General features: G+C 46.0%; 1 protein-coding gene across 15 annotated transcripts in view; it reads left to right on the top strand.

Annotated features, from left to right (window-relative positions):
- The window catches only part of mast2 (microtubule associated serine/threonine kinase 2), a 206,502-nt gene extending 185,075 nt beyond the window's left edge, over positions 1-21,427 (top strand). For 11 of the 15 annotated variants that reach the window (XM_084065797.1, XM_084065801.1, XM_084065800.1 and 8 more), the window contains 13 exons: positions 872-973; positions 5,451-5,573; positions 6,038-6,147; positions 6,689-6,843; positions 7,505-7,650; positions 8,082-8,261; positions 9,093-9,335; positions 9,763-9,989; positions 11,179-11,301; positions 11,942-12,078; positions 12,812-13,005; positions 13,933-14,486; positions 14,952-21,427. In XM_084065797.1, the coding sequence (XP_083921923.1) occupies positions 872-973; positions 5,451-5,573; positions 6,038-6,147; positions 6,689-6,843; positions 7,505-7,650; positions 8,082-8,261; positions 9,093-9,335; positions 9,763-9,989; positions 11,179-11,301; positions 11,942-12,078; positions 12,812-13,005; positions 13,933-14,486; positions 14,952-16,457 (3,800 nt within the window). In that variant the 3' untranslated portion in view covers positions 16,458-21,427. The remainder of the gene's footprint in view (positions 1-871; positions 974-5,450; positions 5,574-6,037; positions 6,148-6,688; positions 6,844-7,504; positions 7,651-8,081; positions 8,262-9,092; positions 9,336-9,762; positions 9,990-11,178; positions 11,302-11,941; positions 12,079-12,811; positions 13,006-13,932; positions 14,487-14,951) is intronic. The other 4 variants (XM_084065795.1, XM_084065796.1, XM_084065793.1 and 1 more) reach the window with 1 other exon arrangement.
- The last annotated feature ends 485 nt before the right edge of the window (positions 21,428-21,912 follow it).

Raw genomic sequence — 21,912 nt, 5'->3', positions numbered from 1 at the left:
GGTATGGTATAAAGTGTTCCCCGTCTAACAGCACCAAACCGTTGGAATGGTTATTAACCATTCTCAGAACCGTTCTATGGTGTGGTGGAAAAGAGGCTATATCATTCTGGGAAAGGGGGGTCCCAATAGGGCAATTTGAGGGAACGTTATAGTTTTCCGCAGAAAGGGCATACAAGGCAACATATTGCGGTGTGACGTCACTAAGGTCTACCCGAGGAATTGCAGTGTAAGGTATGCTGAATTAAATAAATCAGGTTAGCTTTAACAAGATTACATTGCATCCTATCTATCAGCATCACAAGTTAATTCATTTTATGAAATATGTGTCCCTAGAGCTAAAACAAAGTTTGGAAGTGCAATGTTGTGTTGTATCCATTACTCAATATAGGCATTACAGAGGCTGTATTTCATTATTAATGTCTTTCTATCTAGCTAGCGTAGTGGTGGGGGGGAGGGGGGAGGCGGTGAGAGACCACACATAACATGATCTAATCATTAGAAATGGTTGAGACATGGAGACGCTGTTCCATCTTCTACATGCAGAGGCATGACTTACAAGAGATGAAATCGATTGTGATTTTCCCTGTTCGTTCTGTTCCCCTTTGATTTCCTTTTGATGAAAGGGCAAATCAATGATCATAAACTCCCATTGATTTTGTATATCTTTTTTTATGAGCGTGTCTCTGTCCATATTTATGCCGTGTGTAGGTAAGGTCTAAGTGCCTCCGTGCATGGGTGCTGTATTGTTAGCCTTCTAGCAGATTGTATAGTATTCCCCCCCAGCACCCTCCTGAGTTCTTCTGCTTTTTAACTTAGCAGTTTTTAGTCACAGAAATTCCTGTTCAACTCTGTTTTGTGTGTTGGACTGTAGATGAGATCATCTGGCCAGAGGAGGAGGAGGCTCTCCCACAAGAAGCCCAAGACCTCATCTGCAAACTTTTAAGACAGAACCCTCTAGAAAGACTGGGCACAGGTAACACACGCACGCACGCACGCACGCACGCACGCACGCACGCACGCACGCACGCACGCACGCACGCACGCACGCACGCACGCACACACACACACACACACACACACACAGATTCAATAGGTGTCATTCATCACATGCTCAAGCAAGTATGTGCAGTGACATGTTGGTATGGCAGTTTCCACCTGGCTGTGCTGACAATGTCCAACATATCGCGGCTGTCTGGCGAAAAACTACGTTGTGTGTCTAAAACCATTACTTTTCAGGAAATGGAAAACTAATCTGTGTTCTAATAGATCCAATGTAGTTATTATTTAGTCAGATCGTGTTAATACTTTTAGTTGGTTAAATATTTATAAAACGCACAGACAGATTTTGAGAGACAGCGAGATCCAATACCGACCTCGACGTTGCCATGCCATCGTCGAAACGCTACTGACGGCGTCGGTAACGTCGCGACGCAACCGACCGAACAACCGACGGTCAGTAGCGTCGCGACGCAACCGACCGAACAACCGACGGACCGACCGAACAACCGACCGACCGACCGACCGACCCGCGGAGTCCTTCACGCACCAGGCAACGTCAATTTCCATCCGATCCATCGACCTTATCTGCGCTCTTCTGGCGCAGCCCCCCCCCCCCCCCCCACCTGTCCCCCCCACCTGCGTGACCCCCCCCCCCCCCCCCCCCGGGACCCCCCCCCGGGACGCCCCCCCCGCCCAAGGGGTGGATAGTAATAATTGTATATTTTGCGCATTTGATCCAGAGTAGTTGAGATTTGATTCGGCCATATCTTTCTGAATGTAACTTGTATTTTTATAATTGTATTTTTTATATGATCTGTAAAGTTTATATTTTCATTTGCTACCAGGCATGAATTCATTATAATTTATTATATATATTTTTCCTTATTTTCTTTCTTTATTTACACGTGCGTAATAAACGAAGCATTTTGAGATTTTATCCGCCCAGATCTTTTTGAATTTTACTTGAATTATTATAATTTTAATGTTTATATGATCCGTACATTTTATATTTTCATGTGGTATCAGGCATGAATTTATTTCATTATTTTATTTCATGTATTTACATGCGCGCAATTACACGCATCTAACTATTGGACTCAGCTCTGGGGACACGGTGCGGCTGCAGAGTTTACCTTGCAACATATATGATAGAGCAACTTAAGTGCCTGCAGAACTTAATAATATAAGCACACTTATTCTCCAGGCAGACAGACAGAAACAGTCTGTCTGTCTGTCTGTCTGTCTGTCAGTCGGTCGGTATATTATGTTACGAGCGACCAGAGTCGCTGTCCTGGCGGAGACCGCGGAGTCCTTCATGCCACCAGGCAACGTCAATTTCCATCCGATCCATCGACCATATCTGCGCTCTTCTGGCGCAGCCCCCCCCCCCCCCACCCACCGGGCCCCCCCCCGGACCCCCCCCTCGGCCCAGGGTTTCACTCCTAATAATGTTATATTTTGCGCATTATTGACACAGAGGTTGAGATCTGTCATTCATTTCCACGCGCGTATACGCACGTATCTATCTATCTATCTGTCTATCTATCTATATATCTATCCATCTGTCAATTAAACTATCATCTGTCACAAGGGTTTTCAGCCCAAGGACCCCCTGAGAGAGAGATGAAGCCGGGACCCCCTCTATATAAGCTCACAACGTCTTGCGCTTTGAGACGAGCTTCTAGATCTGCTTGTGGATGTGTCTGAGTATATTATGGTGGAGAAATTGAGGCTATTCAAGGATTATTATTATTATTATTATTATTATTATTATTATTATTATATATTATATATTATTATTATTTGGTCCCTGAGTCGAATCGACAGCAGCTATATTTATTTTATTTTAATGTCAATAAAATGTATTCTCTAAATATTATAGGCTACTAATATTTCCTGAATGAATTAACTTGGTAAATAGGGTCGGGATGACATGTTGCTATAGTCATTAATTACCCCAACCAACATCAAAGTTACCGTGCATTATCATTAAATCAAATAAAAGTTTATTATTACATCTGTCTTGTATGTCCTTTCACGAAAGCAATTGGCACTACTTTATTTAGTGTCCAAGCATTTGGAGAGATTCAGTTTTAACCTATAACTCATCTCTGAAGTGTCTATGTTACTTCTGTGTATTAATTATGAGTTGATTAATACTCAATAAAATGATACATGTTGAAATGTAACTTTCGGATCAGCGCGCATCATGCGCTGTAATTTCTCCTTCACTTTGCTGCCCAAAAATAGCTGATCTACAAGCTCACAACGCATCAGCGGGACGTTTTGAGGAAATCCGATATTTTTGGAGAAGCTCTTCTGTCTATTTAAATGTTCTGTATGAGTCATAATAGTAGCCTGGTTATTAATCTACAATCACCATTTAACGCCGTTGATGAAATGACTGAGCGCGTGTCTGAGCGCATGTCAGGGTGTGTGTGTGTGTGTGTGTGTGTGTGTGTGTGTGTGTGTGTGTGTGTGTGTGTGTGTGTGTGTGTGTGTGTGTGTGTGTGTGTGTGTGTGTGTGTGTGTGTGTGTGTGTGTGTGTGTGTGTGTGTGTGTGTGTGTGTGTGTCTATCTCCAGCAATGTACCGCTTGCCTACAGCTGCCCGCCCCTAAACCCACAAAAACATACAATATAGAGGGGGTCCCTGCTTAATCTTTCTCTCAGCTAGGGGGTCCTTGGGCTGAAAACCCTTGTGACAGATGATAGTTTAATTGACAGATGGATAGATAGATAGATAGATATATAGATAGATAGATAGACAGATAGATAGATAGATACGTGCGTATACGCGCGTGGAAATGAATGACAGATCTCAACCTCTGTGTCAATAATGCGCAAAATATAACATTATTAGGAGTGAAACCCTGGGCCGAGGGGGGGTCCGGGGGGGGTCCCGGTGGGTGGGGGGGGGGGGGGGGGGGGGGCTGCGCCAGAAGAGCGCAGATATGGTCGATGGATCGGATGGAAATTGACGTTGCCTGGTGGCATGAAGGACTCCGCGGTCTCCGCCAGGACAGCGACTCTGGTCGCTCGTAACATAATATACCGACAGACAGACAGACAGACAGACAGACAGACAGACAGACTGTTTCTGTCTGTCTGCCTGGAGAATAAGTGTGCTTATATTATTAAGTTCTGCAGGCACTTAAGTTGCTCTATCATATATGTTGCAAGGTAAACTCTGCAGCCGCACCGTGTCCCCAGAGCTGAGTCCAATAGTTAGATGCGTGTAATTGCGCGCATGTAAATACATGAAATAAAATAATAAAATAAATTCATGCCTGATACCACATGAAAATATAAAATGTACGGATCATATAAACATTAAAATTATAATAATTCAAGTAAAATTCATAAAGATCTGGGCGGATGAAATCTCAAAATGCTTCGTTTATTACGCACGTGTAAATAAAGAAAGAAAATAAGGAAAAATATATATAATAAATTATAATGAATTCATGCCTGGTAGCAAATGAAAATATAAACTTTACAGATCATATAAAAAATACAATTATAAAAATACAAGTTACATTCAGAAAGATATGGCCGAATCAAATCTCAACTACTCTGGATCAAATGCGCAAAATATACAATTATTACTATCCACCCCTTGGGCGGGGGGGCGTCCCGGGGGGGGGTCCCGGGGGGGGGGGGGTCACGCAGGTGGGGGGGACAGGTGGGGGGGGGGGGCTGCGCCAGAAGAGCGCAGATAAGGTCGATGGATCGGATGGAAATTGACGTTGCCTGGTGCGTGAAGGACTCCGCGGGTCGGTCGGTTGTTCGGTCGGTCCGTCGGTTGTTCGGTCGGTCCGTCGGTTGTTCGGTCGGTTGCGTCGCGACGCTACTGACCGTCGGTTGTTCGGTCGGTTGCGTCGCGACGCTACTGACCGTCGGTTGTTCGGTCGGTTGCGTCGCGACGTTACCGACGCCGTCAGTAGCGTTTCGACGATGGCATGGCAACGTCGAGGTCGGTATCGGATCTCGCTCCTCCTGCAGATTTTTACAGCCAGCCGTAACACAGATGTAACCACTTTCAATCTAGTTTAGCTATTTTGGGCATGTCCTTATACAGTAGATGGAAACTTTCAAAAACTTTCAAAAATAGGTGTTTTTGCTACTTTTGCATGATACTGTCATAGGACAAAGTATGAAAAAACATTAAAAGATTATATATGGAGATACAAGGTTTCTGGTCGACAGCGATGATGTATAATAAGACGACAAATATCAATGTGTGACAAACAAAGGCACACATTGACATTTAAATCCTACTGCCACAATAAGTAAACTCCAATTGTAGCTTGACATTAACAGTGTCTCTGTTTTTCCCAGGGAATCAAGTCTAACCTCCTTCTCCCTCTCTCTTTCTTTATCACTCCTCACTCCATCCCTTGTTCCACTCTCCGCCTCCTCTCCCACCGTGGTCCTCTCTTCCTGTGTGCAGGCAGTGCATATGAGGTGAAGCAGCATGCCTTCTTCACAGAGCTGGACTGGAACAGTCTGTTGAGGCAGAAGGCAGAGTTCATTCCACAGCTAGAGTCGGAGGACGACACCAGCTACTTTGACAGTATGTGTCTCGTGTCCTGTGTGTTTGTGTGTGTGTGGGTGTCTGCGTGTCTGCCTGTCTGTCTGCCTATACCACACACACCTCTCCTGCCTAATGAGCCCAGCTCACATCTATCAGTGTGTCTCTACACCATACACTCTGTTAACAAGTGCACATGACTGTACGCAGTTCAGAGCTGAGCAGAACACTGATTTGTGTGTGTATTTATGTATATATATAATATGCAGGAATATATCAAATAATGTGTTATATATACTATATATTGTGCACTAATTTAGTCTCTTGTCTTAACCACATGAACCCTAGGGGTCTTATTGTGGGCATATGATAAATAGGCTGTTTTCAGTGAACAGAATTGGTGTAGAGGGAAAAACTGAGGGAGGTGGGAGTATAGACCACTGGGAGACGAAGTATATACGGTTTAAGTGGTTAATTTGTGCATGTGTGTGCGTGTGTGTGCACAGCTCGTTCAGACAAGTACCACCACGTGGACTCGGAGGAAGAGGAGGACACCAACGATGATGAACATGTGGAGCTACGGCAGTTCTCTTCCTGCTCTCCTCGCTTCAGCAAAGTACGCAAACACACACACACACACACACACACACACACACACACACACACACACACACACACACACACAATGTTCTGACTGTAGCAGACAAACAAACACTGTTGCTCTTCAGTTCGTACTAGTGTGTTAACTTTTAACCCAGTAAAACCGGGAAAGCATCTGTGTCAATTTAGATTTTAGCGTTCGCTATAATAGCAGATCTACAAACTCACAGCGCGTCACTTTGTGCCGTGCTGCAAGCTTAAGCGTACATCTGCTATTCTTCTGGGGGTCCCTGGCACAAAACATTTTCAGATGGGTGACCGTGGCCAAATACATATCATTTTGGTGGTCCTTGGCACGGAAAAGTTTGAGAACTACTGATTTAGAAGGCATTTCTAGAATCAACCTCAGGTCTTAATGGGTTAATTTTAAGCTGGCCTGAGCAGATAGTCGTACGAGACACAATGACTTCTAATCATTTAACATAATGATAGTTTAGAAGTTAGAGGTTGTTCCTTTACAAGTTACATTTTCTGTGTGTGTGTGTGTACGTGTGCAGGTGTACAGCAGCATGGAACGTCTTTCCCTCCACGAGGAGAAGCGTACCCCTCCCCCCACCAAGCGCAGCCTCAGTGAGGAGGGTGGGGAACGCATCGACAGCCTCAGCGGCCTCAAGTCCAGAGACCGCTCCTGGCTGGTGGGATCTCCAGAGATGTGAGTTCATGTTCACCACGTTAACCCTGGCCTCCCAATTCTTTCTATTGTAGAAAGTAAAAAAGAATAAAACCTTCACCTAAATCTAACACAACCATTTTAAATTGTATTATGCAGCTGCATTGCTTGTTAGCCTACATGTTTTACCCTGCTGTAGTTTTTAAACTGTATAGGAAAATAAACTACACAATTGGCCTAGGATTTCATGCCCTGTTAAGTGGTTAAAGCTTTTTTTTTGGGGGGGGGCAGATTTCATCTGATCCCCACCACAAGTTTTTTTTTAACTGTACAGTCTCTAAATAATTCACTGGGTTCACATTACTTATTGAGAACAAATGTAGAGTGAGTGACGTATGCGTGTCTTGTGCAGGATGACTCTTGTGGTACTATGCTTTAATTATTCAGATATCTATTAGGGAATCTAATATTGAAACTTCTCAAAATCACCAAGACGCGGCCGCCTTAACATAAGCTAAAATTAGGTTTCTGGAGGCGCTTTATAGTAATATGGTGTGATTGAGTCTGTGGCCTCCATGCATTTGAAAGAGAGTGTGTGTGTATGTATTTGTGTGTGTGTGTCTGTGTGTGTGTGTGTGTGTGTGTGTGTGTGTGTATACACATCCATGCTTAACTGCACACTGACCAGTCTGTATCCCCCCAGCCTGCGTAAGCGTCTGTCTGTGTCTGAATCGTCCCACACTGAGAGCGACTCCAGTCCCCCGCTGACCGTGCGTAGGCGTTGCTGCTCAGCCATCATCGAGATGCCGCGCTTCGCCATCTCCTTGGAGGAGGAAGGACCGGGGCAAGGTACTATACCGCATCACTGAAACAATGCACTTCTGCTTTGCTTTGCATCCAGTAACTAAATGCAGCCTGATCGCCAGAAAAACGTCGGTACTGTACGTTTCTGCAAATCACAAGGTAGTACATAGATTGTGTATATTGTTTAACCCCCAAAAAATTGCACATCAACATTTCCAGATGTGGACCATATTGACTAGATTCCTTAATTGAATTTGAACTGATAGAGAACGTGTTTTTTACTATTATGTGTCTGTTGGTATGCAACTGGAATGGCACTGAGAGGGCGCATGCCCGCTGCTGACGGGGCGCCTGCCTTGACACGTTGATATGGGTTTGCAGGAACATACAAAGGCAATGTTTTCTCTCTGCCAATTGTGGTGACTAAATGCACTGTCCGTGTTTGACCCATACTGTATTTGTGCTCGTCTGTTTAGGACCAGCTGGCAGCCGTAAGAGTCCCAGCCTGCTCGGCCAGAGCGCAGTGAGGGGCCCGCGGAGTGAGGAGCTGCCTCTGTCCATCCCAGAGCTGCCTGTGGAGAGGGAGCTGAAGCTGGATGACTCTCCCACCACACCTGTCCCTGCCTCCAGCCAGCTCAGCAGGACCACGCTCACACGTCAGTACTGCCTGGATCAGGACATGTCCATCACATATCACTACAGTACTGAATCCAAAGCAGAATCAGAGAATGCACTTGACTGGATTTACTTTGACAAAGAAACTAATTCTAGTCAAGTCAAGTAATCACTGTTACAGTCTGAAAGGGCTTGACAGGCCCACATTTAACAAAAAAAATAAACAGGCTTAGACTCCCTGTCAGGCCAGGAAAAACAAAGAAACCGAGAAAGAAAACCTTGTCTCAAAATTAAAAAGGAAGGATCACAAAAGAGGGGACACCCTTCCAGGGTGGACAGCCGTGCTATAGGTGCCAAGCAGGCAATATCCATATGCAAAACGAAAAATAGAACAAAATGGTTTATTCTAGAAAAGTAATAGTAACATTACACAGTAGTAGACATTATACACAATAGTACAGTATACTTAGTATATTAAGTTCATTGTCAACATTTTAACGTATTTTAAAGTATTATGGGATGTACATTAATAGCAGTATGTGAGAAATAGCAAGTACCCGATTGCCAGGGTCCAGTGTAACAAGAGTCGTGATGGTAAATGATAAGCGTTAGACAGGGTAACAATAGTGTGTGGATATGCTGAGCACGCAGTTTAGGCAAAATGATACTGCATGAGTAATATTGATTGCATAATCTCGGCGGCAGCAATTGCATGCTATTGATCGCATTCTGCAGAATGTGAAAATCGACGCACTTCTTCAATGTCAGCCGCAGTTGATGACCTCGTGTGACCTCTCTGTCATTTCTCCTGCACATCCCCGCTCTCTCTCTCTCTCTCTCTCTCTCTCTCTCTCTCCCCCCCCCCCCCCCAGCGGGTAGTTCAGGTGATGTGTGTGATCGTGGTGCCAGCGGAGGTGCTTCTGGAACCCCGGAGAGCAGCGGCAGCAGCTCTGTGTCCACCCCTAAAGCCATAAGCGACCTGGCCGCGCGCAGGGCCCGTCACAGGCTGCTCTCCGGAGACACGGACAAACACAGTAGCACGCCCAGCTCCAGACCGCTCAACAAGGTCATCAAGTCAGCCTCAGCCACTACGCTGTCTCTCATGATACCCTCAGGTTAGTGTGTGTGTGTGTGTGTGTGTGTGTGTTAGGGGTGCAAAAGTTAATTGATTTAATAAATACATTTAAATATATATATAAATGATGATTTTCGAAAATAGAGAAAATAGCCGATCTACAATCAGATCAGATATTTCCGCTATTTTCTCATGACACCATTGTACGACAAAGAACAAAATAGGGCTAAATTAAGCATACTAATTGATTTTGTGGATTAAAAAATAATTTATATAAAATATATATACTGTTTATATATTTGATTAAAACCTGTGCTTCTCAATTATTCAATTAACCAAAAAAGTAATCGATACAAGGCTAAGAAAATAATCGATAGTTGCAGCCCCAGTGTATCTGTGTGTGTGTGTGGCAAACTGCACAGTATATCCCTCTGACCAAAGCCTCCCTCTCCCTGCGTCTCCCTCAGACCACCACGCAGCCTCTCCACTGGCCAGCCCCATGTCTCCTCACTCCCTGTCCTCCAACCCGTCATCGAGGGACTCGTCTCCCAGCAGGGACCTGTCCCCGGCTGTGTGCAGCGTGAAGCCTGCCATAACCATCCACCGGGCGGGCAAGAAGTACGGCTTCACCCTGAGGGCCATCCGCGTGTACATGGGCGACACGGATATCTACTCTGTACACCACATGGTCTGGGTGAGTGGCATACACACACTGCCATCAGTGTGATGACAATACCATTGTCAATTCTTATTTTGTTTTATAATGTACTTTATTCAATTCTGTACATCAAATTGAGCTGCTTATGAAAAGTCTTACATCAATTAAAGGGAGGGTAAGTGATATTTTTTTCTTAAAAAGGTTAAAGTACTATATTCTGATAGTAATCATTGCTACAGAGCGTTTGTTCGGTCACAGGGGTCCCTCCAGCTCTTTAGTAAACAGAATATAGTACATTTTCAGGTAGGTGACAACATTTAAGCCAATCAGGAGAGAGCACTGAAAATGCATTTTCTGTTTAATAAAGAGCTGGAGAGACATGGGAGACTCCTTTTACTGAATAAACACTCTATAGCAATGAGTACTATCAGAATAGAGAGATATTTAACACTTATTTCAACCAAAGTAAATCACTTACCCTACCTTTAAATCATGAGTATCATTAATTACAAGTGAGTTTAGCTCATTTGTAATCCACAGAAGTACCGTTATATACTGATTTATTCATACCCTAAAGGGTGCTATGCAAATAAACAATTATCACTGCTCCATAACAGGGATTCATGTGCCCCAACTACATGCAGACTTCCAGGGATGTGTGCGGCACATGCAGACTTGCCAAAAATGCAAATAAACAGTTCAAAGTTGGCTTTAAATCAGCTGTGTCAGTCCCTGCCCATGCCAATGCTCAATGCCCATGTGCAATATAAGATTGATTGGCCAACCCAGGAGGAGAAAATGGATGCAGTCCAACAGAGTTTTCTCTTTTTATACTAGGAATACATACAAGTTTCTTTTATTTGTGATCTACATAATTGCCCAAATTTAATTATTCATTATTACCCTAGGGATGTGTTATCATATTATACAGATTACACAGATTTTACATGAAATCATATTAGTTCATTGTTCTCCCAGTAGAGTGGGGAGAGAGATAAGAGAAAGATTAAAATGCTTTTTGTTGACACAAGATGGCAGTAAACAACAGCACCACAACTGCCTCAGTCCTGACATCTCGCCTCCCTCATCCCATCTTACATTCTCTCTCTCTCTCTCTCTCTCTCTCTCTCTCTCTCTCTCTCTCTCTCTGCCTGCCTACACTCCCCACTTCCCCCCACTTTGCTCTCTCCATCATCCTGTTTTTCTCTCCCCTCCTCTCCATCAGAATGTAGAGGAACGGGGCCCAGCCGATGAGGCAGGGCTGAGAGAGGGAGACCTCATCACCCATGTCAACGGAGAGCCAGTCCATGGTCTAGTGCACACTGAGGTGGTGGAGCTTATCCTTAAGGTATGGATCTCTCTCTCTCTCTCTCTCTCTCTCTCTCTCTCTCTCTCACTCAGGCACTCACTCACTCACTCACTCACTCACTCACTCACTCACTCACTCACTCACTCACTCACTCACTCACTCACTCACTCACTCACTCACTCACTCACCCACTCACTCAGTGTGTTCGCGACTATTATTAAAGTCTGTTCACTCTGGTGCCATCTTCTGAATAATGAGACAAGACTCTTGTCTTTGTATTAATGTAACAACATTCAGAAGTCTATTATTGGCAGATTTTCTTAATGATATGACGACAAAAATACTTTGACAAATTTGCAGACAGTTTTGTGTCACATTGTCAATGCCACCATCATTAGTGTTTCAATTTTTCCTATTCTGAACAGAACTGCTCTGTCTCCTCTTATTCAGTATAATATGCTGTCTGTGCGTTCCTGAGCTGAACTCAACATTTTTGTGCACAACGCAAAGTGATCACTCATACATGCATGGCATGCACACGTACATGTTCACAAAGTGCACTTCAAATAACGGACTCACATTTTTGTGTATGTTGTAAAATAACTCCACACAGGCGTACATACTGTACTGCAAAAGGATAATTAAGCACGTGCGTTTAATCATTCCGTCATCCCCTCAGAGTGGCGGTAAGGTGTCCATCTCTGCCACTCCGTTTGAGAACACCACCATCAAGATAGGCCCGGCCCGGAAGATCGGCCACAAGTCCAAGATGGCCCGACGCAACAAGAAGACCAAGACCAAAGAGGGACAGGACAGGTAGGACACAGCAGGATACTCCTGCATTTAACACGGCTTGCCATGTAATGTACAGTATCAGACCTGATGAAGACCATTTGCGGTCGAAACGTTGCCTAGATACAACTTTTCTACTGGGAGCTAAAACGGTGTTCGGACTTCCCCTCTTTTCCTGATGTACGTATTGTTGTCCAGCACCCGATTAATTGTTTTAGGATGTGCGTGCTTACCCCTCGTTCCTATAGGACACATTGTACATGGACTCCCTTCAGTGTGGATTGTAATTAATTCATTTATCCATTTAGTTGGATAATTAGATTAGATTAGTACATTTTATGAACGCTGGACGAACTTTTACTGAAATTGTAGTACTGAAAGTACCAAACCAGTTGTGGTTTACCCCTGTTGTCCACCTTGAGATTAGTAGGTCGGGTTCAATCGGAATCAATCCCTGGCCAGGTCATACTGTACCAAAGACTAAAAATGGGACCCAATGCCTCCCTGCTTAACCCATTAAGACCGGGAAAGCATCTGTCATTTTAGATTTTAGCTGTAGTTTTTTTCCAGGCTTTTCTCTTGGTGAGATGAGAAACGTCTGGGAACGAGGTTACATTGTATACATGCTGTCTTACAGTACTCTGTGTGTGTGTGTGTGTGTGTGTGTGTGTGTGTGTGTGTGTGTGTGTGTGTGTGTGTGTGTGTGTGTGTGTGTGTGTGTGTGTGTGTGCGTGTGCGTGTGTGTTTTGTTCCGCAGCAGCAGTAAGAAGAGGACGTCTCTGTTCAGGAAGATCACTAAGCAGGCGTCTCTCCTCCACACCAGCCGCAGCCTGTCCTCCCTCAACCGCTCTCTGTCCTCTGGGGAGAGCGGCCCCGGGTCGCCCACACACAACCTGTCACCACGGAGCCCCACACAGGGCTACAGGTCTACACCAGACTCTGCTCACTCTGGTGAGCGCGCACACACACACACACACACACACACACACACACACACACACACACACACACACACACACACACACACACACACACACACACACACACACACACACACACACACACACACACAACACAAACACACATAGAACATTGGTTCTCAATCTTTTCTGGCTGCGACCCCCAAAATAATCATATGTGATCACGTGTGCGAGGCGTTGTGAGCTTGTAGATTGGCTATTTTTTTTCTTATATTATTTGACAATTTGGCCAATGTTTGACCAGTTATAGTTTGTTGATTACTTTAAATGCAATAATGGTCTTTTTTTATTTTTGGTATTAAAAAGGTCTTAAAAGTCCTTAAATTGTCACTTCACTTCGTGTGGGGACCTCCCTGGGGGTCCCAACCCACAGGTTGGGAACCACTGCCATAGTAGGACATATATCCGCAAAAGTACCGTAGAGACAACACATGTAAAATGACAGTGTATTAATAACATACATTCACACACATGCACGCATAAGTAATATCCTCCAGTTCCTCTGCTCTGAGTCTGACTGTACATTTTTACACAGTAGAGTCACGCAGCTCCTGTATTTCAATCATACTTACTTATTCAGGCCCACACTGGCGCTCAGACACGTACATTCATCTCTTACATGTTATGAATGAGCACTAAATGTGTAAATGACCCTCATGTTGATTAATGATTGCACACTGTATGATGTTTTTGACTTTGATGGACGATAATAGGATTTGTTTTAATGTATATGGGGCTAAACGTGTGTGTGTGTGTGTATGTGGGGGGGGGGGGGTTTGTCACTGTGCCTGTTTTTGTATTCATGTCTGTATGTTCTGTATGTGAATGGGTGCGCGTGTGTTCCTGCTTCTCTGTACCACATATATGAACGTGCGTATTGTCTCTCTCTGCCCTCCAGTGGGTGGGAACTCATCCCAGAGCAGCTCCCCCAGCTCCAGCGTACCCAACTCGCCGGCCAGCTCCGGCCACATCCGGCCCAGCTCCCTCCACGGCCTGGCCCCCAAACTGCAGCGCCAGTACCGCTCGCCCCGTCGCAAGTCCGCCGGCAACATCCCTCTCTCCCCGTTGGCCCGCACGCCCTCGCCCACCCCCCAGAGCACCTCGCCCCAGCGCTCCCCGTCGCCGCTCTCCAGCCACGCGCTGGGCCAGGCCGGCATGGGACAGTCGTTCCCCGTGAAGCTCCACTCCTCCCCTCCCCTGGCGAGACAGATCTCCAGGCCCAAGAGCGCAGAGCCCCCGCGCTCGCCGCTCCTCAAGAGGGTGCAGTCGGCCGAGAAGCTGGCCTCCTCCCTCTCCTCCTCGCCCTCCTCCCCGGCGAGTGTCGGCGCAGCGGGGGACAAGAAGCTGGCGGTGGGGCCTGCTGTGGGGTGCCGTAAACACAGCTTGGACATCTCCCACTCCGAGTTCAAGAAGGAGATGCTGCAGAGGGACCCTAGTCTACAGAGCCTACAGGTAATGGGAGCTCCTCCTGTGGCCCCGTGGGGACAGTTCCTGTAGGGTCATTTGATGGCAAAGGAGACATTCCGTGGGTGCTGATATACAACAGCAATGGAACCTTTTACTGTAATTTATCAGTCTGTTAAATACCGTTAACTTTAACCCTATTTCCCCCTTCATTGGGCCTTTTGTAGCAACATTCTTAGCCTAGCAACATTTTTGTTGGAGTCCTGGACTATTTGTTGGCAGAGCTGAAAATATGACAAAATCATCGCCAAAATTACAAATCCGATTACTTAAGGAATAGTTTGTAGAAGAACTGTTGCTATAAAAGCAATATCAGCTGCTCAGAAATACTGCTTAAGTAGCAGTTGAAACTAGTTTGTGATATCACAGTACTTTTTTCTGTTCCATGATGCATTGTTGTGCCCTTTACTGTATTTGGTGTGAGTATATATCTTGTTCTGTGCCTGCCTGCAGGAGTCAGCCAGCGAGGGCCTGCTGTCCTCAGCAGGGCGTGGGGTGGAGAAGGGCAGCCTGCAGAAACACTCGTCATCCTCCAGGAAGCTCGGGCGACAGGAAGGCGAGGGGAGCCCCAACACAGTGCCTGGCTCACTGGGCTTGGCCCCGGGCAAGAGCAAACTGAAGGACAAACTGTCGGCCATCCGGCAGGACAGAGCTGAGAGGAGAGAGTCACTGCAGAAGCAGGATGCCATACATGAGGTTGACTCATCGGAGGACGAGACAGACGAGGGATCGGAGGACAGCCAGGATGGGCGCAGGGGGACCACCTTCACCACACCTCCCCTGCTTCGGCCCACCACCGTCCGCACGGGCCCTGGGGGCACCCTGCCCTCCCTCTGCCTCTCTTCTTGCACCTCCTCCACCACGCTTACACAGTCCGGTCCGTCACAGTTAGGCAGGCCCACTCCTTCACACACGCTCCCCTCTGTAACGGAAGCCAAGCTTATCGAGCAGAAGCCCACAGCGAGCTCCACCCCCCTGGGAGGGAAAGACGGTAGCTCAGCTTCGTCCGCAGAAGACAACGGTGGGAGACAAGAAGGCAAGATTTCAGAGGGCTCCACCACCGCTAAACCCACCCAGGGACCCCTACCCTTCTCCACTCCAGGCAGTGCATTCATCTCAGTCAGCAAGGAGCCCTTCCTCAAACCGGCACCTCCGCAAGACAGGAGGAGTCTCAAGGAGAAGACTGCCTCACCAGAACCTAAATCTGACGACCGAATCATGGACAGCCCCAGAACCTTCACCACCACCACCTCTACCGTCACTTCTCCTGCTGCTGCTGCCTCTCCTGGGCCGAGCGATGACAGAGAATTAGTGCGAGCCACATGCTCCTCTCCAGGCATCTCTAAGGAGAAGAAAGAAGCCGACAACAGGAGACAGGCCCAGAGCATGGCTGCTGCTGCCGCCGCTGCTGGGTCATCTGCCTCTACCCCCAAATCCAGCTGCAGCTCCCCAGCCACTGAGAGCGGGGTGGACAAGGTGGTGGCCCAGCTCACCATGGTGGCTAAGAGTGTACTGGGCCCGGTGAAACTCAGCACCCCCACGGACAAGACATCCAAGACCCCCGACTCCCCGCTTTTTGCCGACCCCCTCTCATCTCCATTCAGGCTCCCCAGAAGCCCTCAGACATCTCACCGGCTGTCCGAGACCTCAGTCAAACTTAAAGCCGAGCCAGTCACCTGTCCAGTACTGCGATCCTCCTCCACCCAGAAAGACTGCACAGTCCCGGCCCAACCGCCCTGCAAGGACCCCCCGGACACCAGGCAGATGGCAGGTACCGGCAGAGAGTTCGCCACCGCGTCCGCACTGTGGTCCGGGGCTGCGACTGCTGCTCAGCCTTCCCCCAGCACAATCTCAGCTGCCACAGCAAATGAGTCTCAGCGAAAGAGGCCCGAACCTCAGAAAAGTGTGGCCGCCCCCTCCTCCTCACAGCAAGACAAGACAAGCAGCAAAAAGACGTAGCAGCAAGAAAATATAAAAGACACAAGAAAGGACAAATTCACACCACTAATTGTTGGCTCAAGATTTTTAAAGTCACCATGAACTGCATGTTTGGAAGAAAAACATCACAATAGAAAGCTCTACACTAATTCTAGAGTGAGACTGTTGATGCGAAAGAAAAGGATGGGGCAAGAAAGAGAGAGAGACTAATCTGTCAGAAGTGGAAGGCAGAGACAGACATGGTACTGTAGTACTAGTTCCATTCCGGGGTTGTTCTGTGTTTTACACGTGAATGTGGTGGCGGCCATTTGTGGCATCCTGACATCGTATCTCCTGTACGTCTTTGGTTCCTGCAGTCAGACCTTTGACTAACTGTCTTTGTGAAAAGTTGCCGTTCTCTCTTTACTTTGGGGCTAGGAATAAAGAGTTGGGTGAAGTACAATGAACACACACACACACACACACACACACACACTTGCTAACGGCCTTTTCTCTGTGTACTGCATCATTACCTTTCACCTTGAGGTTAGCCAGAGCTCGCGCACGTGTTTCTCGCTAATAGATCAGGCCGTGCCTTACAGAACACGTCCCCCTCTCCCCCTTCCCTCTCTCCTACATGTCTGCCCAGCCATGACTGGGAAAAGGTTGTATCTCAGCAATAAAGAGCAGCGTATGCTTAGCAATCTGTATAAATGCATTACAGTGATTATTAGGTCTAAATCTGCACCGCCAATGTCCACTCAGCACCTAGCTAACCAGGCCAAATTACATTCTCTCCTCTCTGCACTCCAGTCCCTAATGATCTAACACTGCAAATCTGCTGGAGAGCGGATGTATTCCCCAAACGAAGAGCATACACATATTGCTTAGTGCTTTGTAGGGGTTGTCAGGATTGCTAGTGTTTTGCAATAGCTTAGCACCTGAAATGTTTATGCTGACTTACCAAATGAGTGCCAAACTTACCCTGTATGGCAAAACAAAGACTGTTCCACAGCATATACAGTACTGCACTGTACATGCAGGCTAATCACAGTTAGCATAGTGATTTGCTGTGGAATACCAGTAAGTAACAATCAGCTGTTGACTGACTGTTAGCTTTAGTGATCAGCCTAAGGATTTAGCTATCTCACTACATGGACTGCAGTGTGAAATGAATTATCCTGGTACATGTAGGAGGATATTTTGTCAGTTGACAATGTATGGGTGCTTCATATCACACGATTAGATTACCTCACACAAGTACACAAGTTTAAGAGTTGGCCACTTATTCCCAGAGTTGCAAAATATCTTTTGCAGAAGTGTACCATCTTTTGTAGTACACAAGGTTGACTCAGCTGTCTTCTCCCTGGCTCTAGAGACAGGCATTTCATAGCGAAATGGCACATATATAAATCATCAACAGCCGGTTATTAGTCTACGTTCTCCACCGCAGGGCCCAAGCTCAATAACCCACTCTAGCATTCTCCACCAAAAACAGTCCCATGATGCTTTAATGGGCCTCAACCCAAAGTTTTTAGCAGAAGTGCTGTTCCAATGGACTGCCAACTTTTATCTCTAGCCCCTGCTCTTTATCGATCAGCCACTTAAAAGTTGCTGTTTTTATTTGATATCTGGACCAACTTGCTGTGTTTTTTCTGTGTGTTATGCCTCTTCTTATGTAAATTTTGCGGACATTACTTTGTGTGTGTGTGTGTGTGTGTGTGTGTGTGTGTGTGTGTGTGTGTGTGTGTGTGTGTGTGTGTGTGTGAGGGAGACTGTCTATGTGTGTATATATGAATATTTAAATCTGTTTGGCATCTGTTTTATACCCTGCAGTGTTGCGTGTGTGTGCGTGCGTGCATAATGTGTGTGTTTTTAGGGTAATCCCCATTTAGGGGCTCCCTGTCAACCCTGCTACCTATGTACAGTTGCCTGAGTAGGCAGGGAGGCAGGCATTGCACTGCCCTTTTATCTCCTATTTTGTTCATTGAAACCGACGATAACAAAAAGTTGAGCCAGTCAGATGTCTGGCTTTTACAGAGCAGAGGGGCGGTCCACCAATGACCACTCTGAACAAGAACTATGACCCTCCCACTGCTCCGTGTCAAACTGGGCGGGAGTTCAATTCGCTATCCAAGTTCCAAATTGATTTGAAGAGCTTCAGTTTGCCTACTTAGTCCAAAATATTGTGGCTTATTTTTTCTATTCTTGTTGAATTTTCGCCAGCTTATTGGATACACTACTCACTCTGATAGATTCCCGTGTTAATGGCTATTCCTCTGTTAACCTTTGTGTCTTTTCTTGCTTTTTTGGGGGGTTAAAAGTTTTGAAGCAAGCAAATTGTGCACAGGAAATGGCACTGAGAATATTTTTTACCCCCCAATATTTTGAGAAAAAAAAACTCACCTCCCAACGGGAGTCAACTGAAGAGTGATAGAGCCAAAGCAAATAGTGGTGTTCAGTGTCACTCCATTGTGTGTTGAACCTCCCCTTGTATTTTTCCGCTTGCTTATGTCACCATTGGACAAAGCAACACTGCTCGTTACAGTCCCACTGCAGCTGAAAAGAAGGTTCTTGATCACTAAAGGACGCTAAAACTACCCACATACTGACTGTGGCAATCTCTGTATTATGTTTACATATTGATGTTGTTGTTTGTTGGGTTTGGTTTCATTTTCATTTCTTTTCTTCTTTTTTTTTGTCAATGGGAACTTGATGCCTGTAGCAATCAAACTTTTCTTACAGGCTATGAAATGTACCGACAGCTTTCCACACGTTTAAGTTGCCTGCAATCATATGTGGTTGTCTTCATGTTGAGTTTAATCCACACATGATGAACCAGTCAGTCACGATAGATTGTGTTTGTGTTAGGGCTGGGTGATATGGACAAAATCAAATGTCACAATATTACCTCAACATCGATATTTTGACAATATTGTATTGTGACGATAATATAAATGTTCTTTTACATTTTTCAAAAACTGATAACGAGACGATATCTGGTCTCATATCACAATATCAATCTAATATCGATATATCGACCAGCCCAAGTTTATGGTTGTAGTGGACGGGGAATGAGGACAGAGGAACTGACAGTGCACATAATGTCCACAGCTTCTCCCATGCAAAGTCCTCTTGTCCTGTGCGAGTGTGCGTGTGTGTGTGTGTGTGTGTGTGTGTGTGTGTGTGTGTGTGTGTGTAAAATAGATTAGCGCGTGAATAAGCGGTTCACATCATTTGTCACAAACCCGCAGACATTTAGCTTAAACTCTTTTGATTTATCTGCTCTCCACCTTGGCCAATCAATCAGCCAGGAACCGGGAGAGCGGCCCCTCATTGGCCGCAGGGTGTTACAGCTCTACATGACTCAAGTGACGCCATTGATCTGTTTGGCAGACGGATGTTTTGAACTGAATTGTTCCTCTGGGTCTTTGTTGATGCCGCAGTGGAACTCGTATATGTGCGTACGTACATCCACACAACGGCTCTCTTTTACATTTGAGCCGTAACGGCCATTTATATCACGCTGATCAGTGCACGGAGTGAGTGGTCATCTTGCACCGTAACATTACCTCTGAAAGTGTTAAACCGTGTATAGCATCATTCATGATTCGTTGACCAGAGCTCTTATCGCCTCTTCAGTCAAAGTCTGTTCTGGATCTTAGCACTCACTGTCGTGAAGTCCCTCATAAATGTGACTTCAGTTCTCGAGCTGTGATGTACAGTATATAGTTGAAGCCCGTGCTACTGTTTGTGTATATGTAGTCATACACACTCCAGTCCATCTGCTCTGCTGCATGGACAGCTGCCCTTGCACACTCTGGTCAATACTAGTGCCGTTCTACCAGCGACAACATTGCCATCCCTACTGACACCACACACACACAGAAAGTTGTTTAGTCCCGTGTGTAAAGATGATGGTCCTGCCATCTGCCAGGGAGGGAAGTCAAGTGTCAGGTTCCCGGGTGGAGTCATTAATCTGAAGCCCTGGGCTGTCGACTGGACACACAAAACACACACAACACATACCGACACATCCTTGCAGACAAACAAACATACAGACGCGGGGCCATGTCAGGCAATGAAAACACAAGGCGCGATCCATCAACCCGTCTTGGGGCCAGGCTGTATAGCCTGCACTGCGGTGCTGTGTTACTGTATCTCTTTGTATTACCTCAACTCCACCCCCACAGCACCCGAAAAGACTGACAATTCACTACACTGTAAAAAACCTAACTCTGAGAGGGCACAAATGAGGGTCCATGTGGTTCCATTTGTACCCTCTCAGAGTTACAAATAAGGTTACATTAACACTGAGGATATTACAGTGTAGTCGATTTGCACGCAGCAAAAGCCACCTCTCCGTCTGAGCACATGGAGGCCATTCTCCACAGTATACCTTTATGTATAGTCGTTGGGCACATAGCATATGCCAGCCGCTGTCTCTGGGCATACGGCGTATACCCACAGGCCCCACTTTAAACATTATAAATGACCACTGACACATGGTATATGGCTGGGGGAGGTCACCCTATAACCACCCGTCAGCCTGCCTGCCATATGGATAGAGGGGTAATAATATGCCCTCCTCCTCTAACTAGCATTACACCACTGAGATTCACCTGTGTTTGGGTCACCCGTGTCCCCAGTGTGTAGTGTCCTACGCCTGTTAACTGTAGTCAGCCGTCTGTGTACGTACGGCGAGGTCGTTTTTGCCACCAGCAAAAAACGCTCAGCCTCGACGCGCTCGACTCAAGCAGTATTTTTGAAGCGTTTGCGTGTGCGTGTGTGTGTGTGCGTGCGTGCGTTCGTTGGTGTGCTTGATGGGGAGCGAGGTTCGGTGAAAACTCGAGAGAGGGCGAGTGAAAAAAGGATTTAAGAGGAAAAAATAAAGAAAAACCACATTGCTACAGTTAAACCAGTGCAATATCTTTTTATTTTTTATCGTGGTAAAAGCATGTTGTCGTTAATCCTACCTTATAATAATAAACAAAGGTCGTTTTTTTATGTAGGTTTTGGCTGGAAGTGTCTCTTTATTGGGTTGCTGAGCACTCACACTCCTTATCTCCCGTTTACACACACACTTCAGTCTTTCTTAGATGATAGCCTTTGTTCTATGTTGCATTCATACTGTGTCACACGCGGCTTTTTACATTAGGTGCGACGGACATTCTTCGCAGAGAAATGTCTTCTGCCAAACTAACAGCCCCAACACGTCACATAAAGTCAGTAATAATGAAAGATGGAGGAGAATATACTCCCGGCTGTTGTTTCTTTGGTCAAATCTAGTTATTTTTATATATATATAATAGGCTACTTATGTCGTTTTTCATAGGAAGGCAGCACTCTGCTGTCAGAAAAAGCTCTCCTCGAATCTCACATCTCATAAATGTGGTCAAATTGGTCCCCCTTTCTTTCCAAGCCACGTATTCATTTTCAGTCATTTCTTATCATGGCGTCATGTCCATCTGGGGGAGACTCGGGAAAGGCAGGAAAA

Source organism: Gymnoscopelus microlampas (assembly GCF_963454915.1).
Source record: "Gymnoscopelus microlampas genome assembly, chromosome: 9".
Lineage (NCBI taxonomy): Eukaryota > Metazoa > Chordata > Actinopteri > Myctophiformes > Myctophidae > Gymnoscopelus > Gymnoscopelus microlampas.
This window is presented reverse-complemented; position numbering and strand designations above follow the sequence as displayed.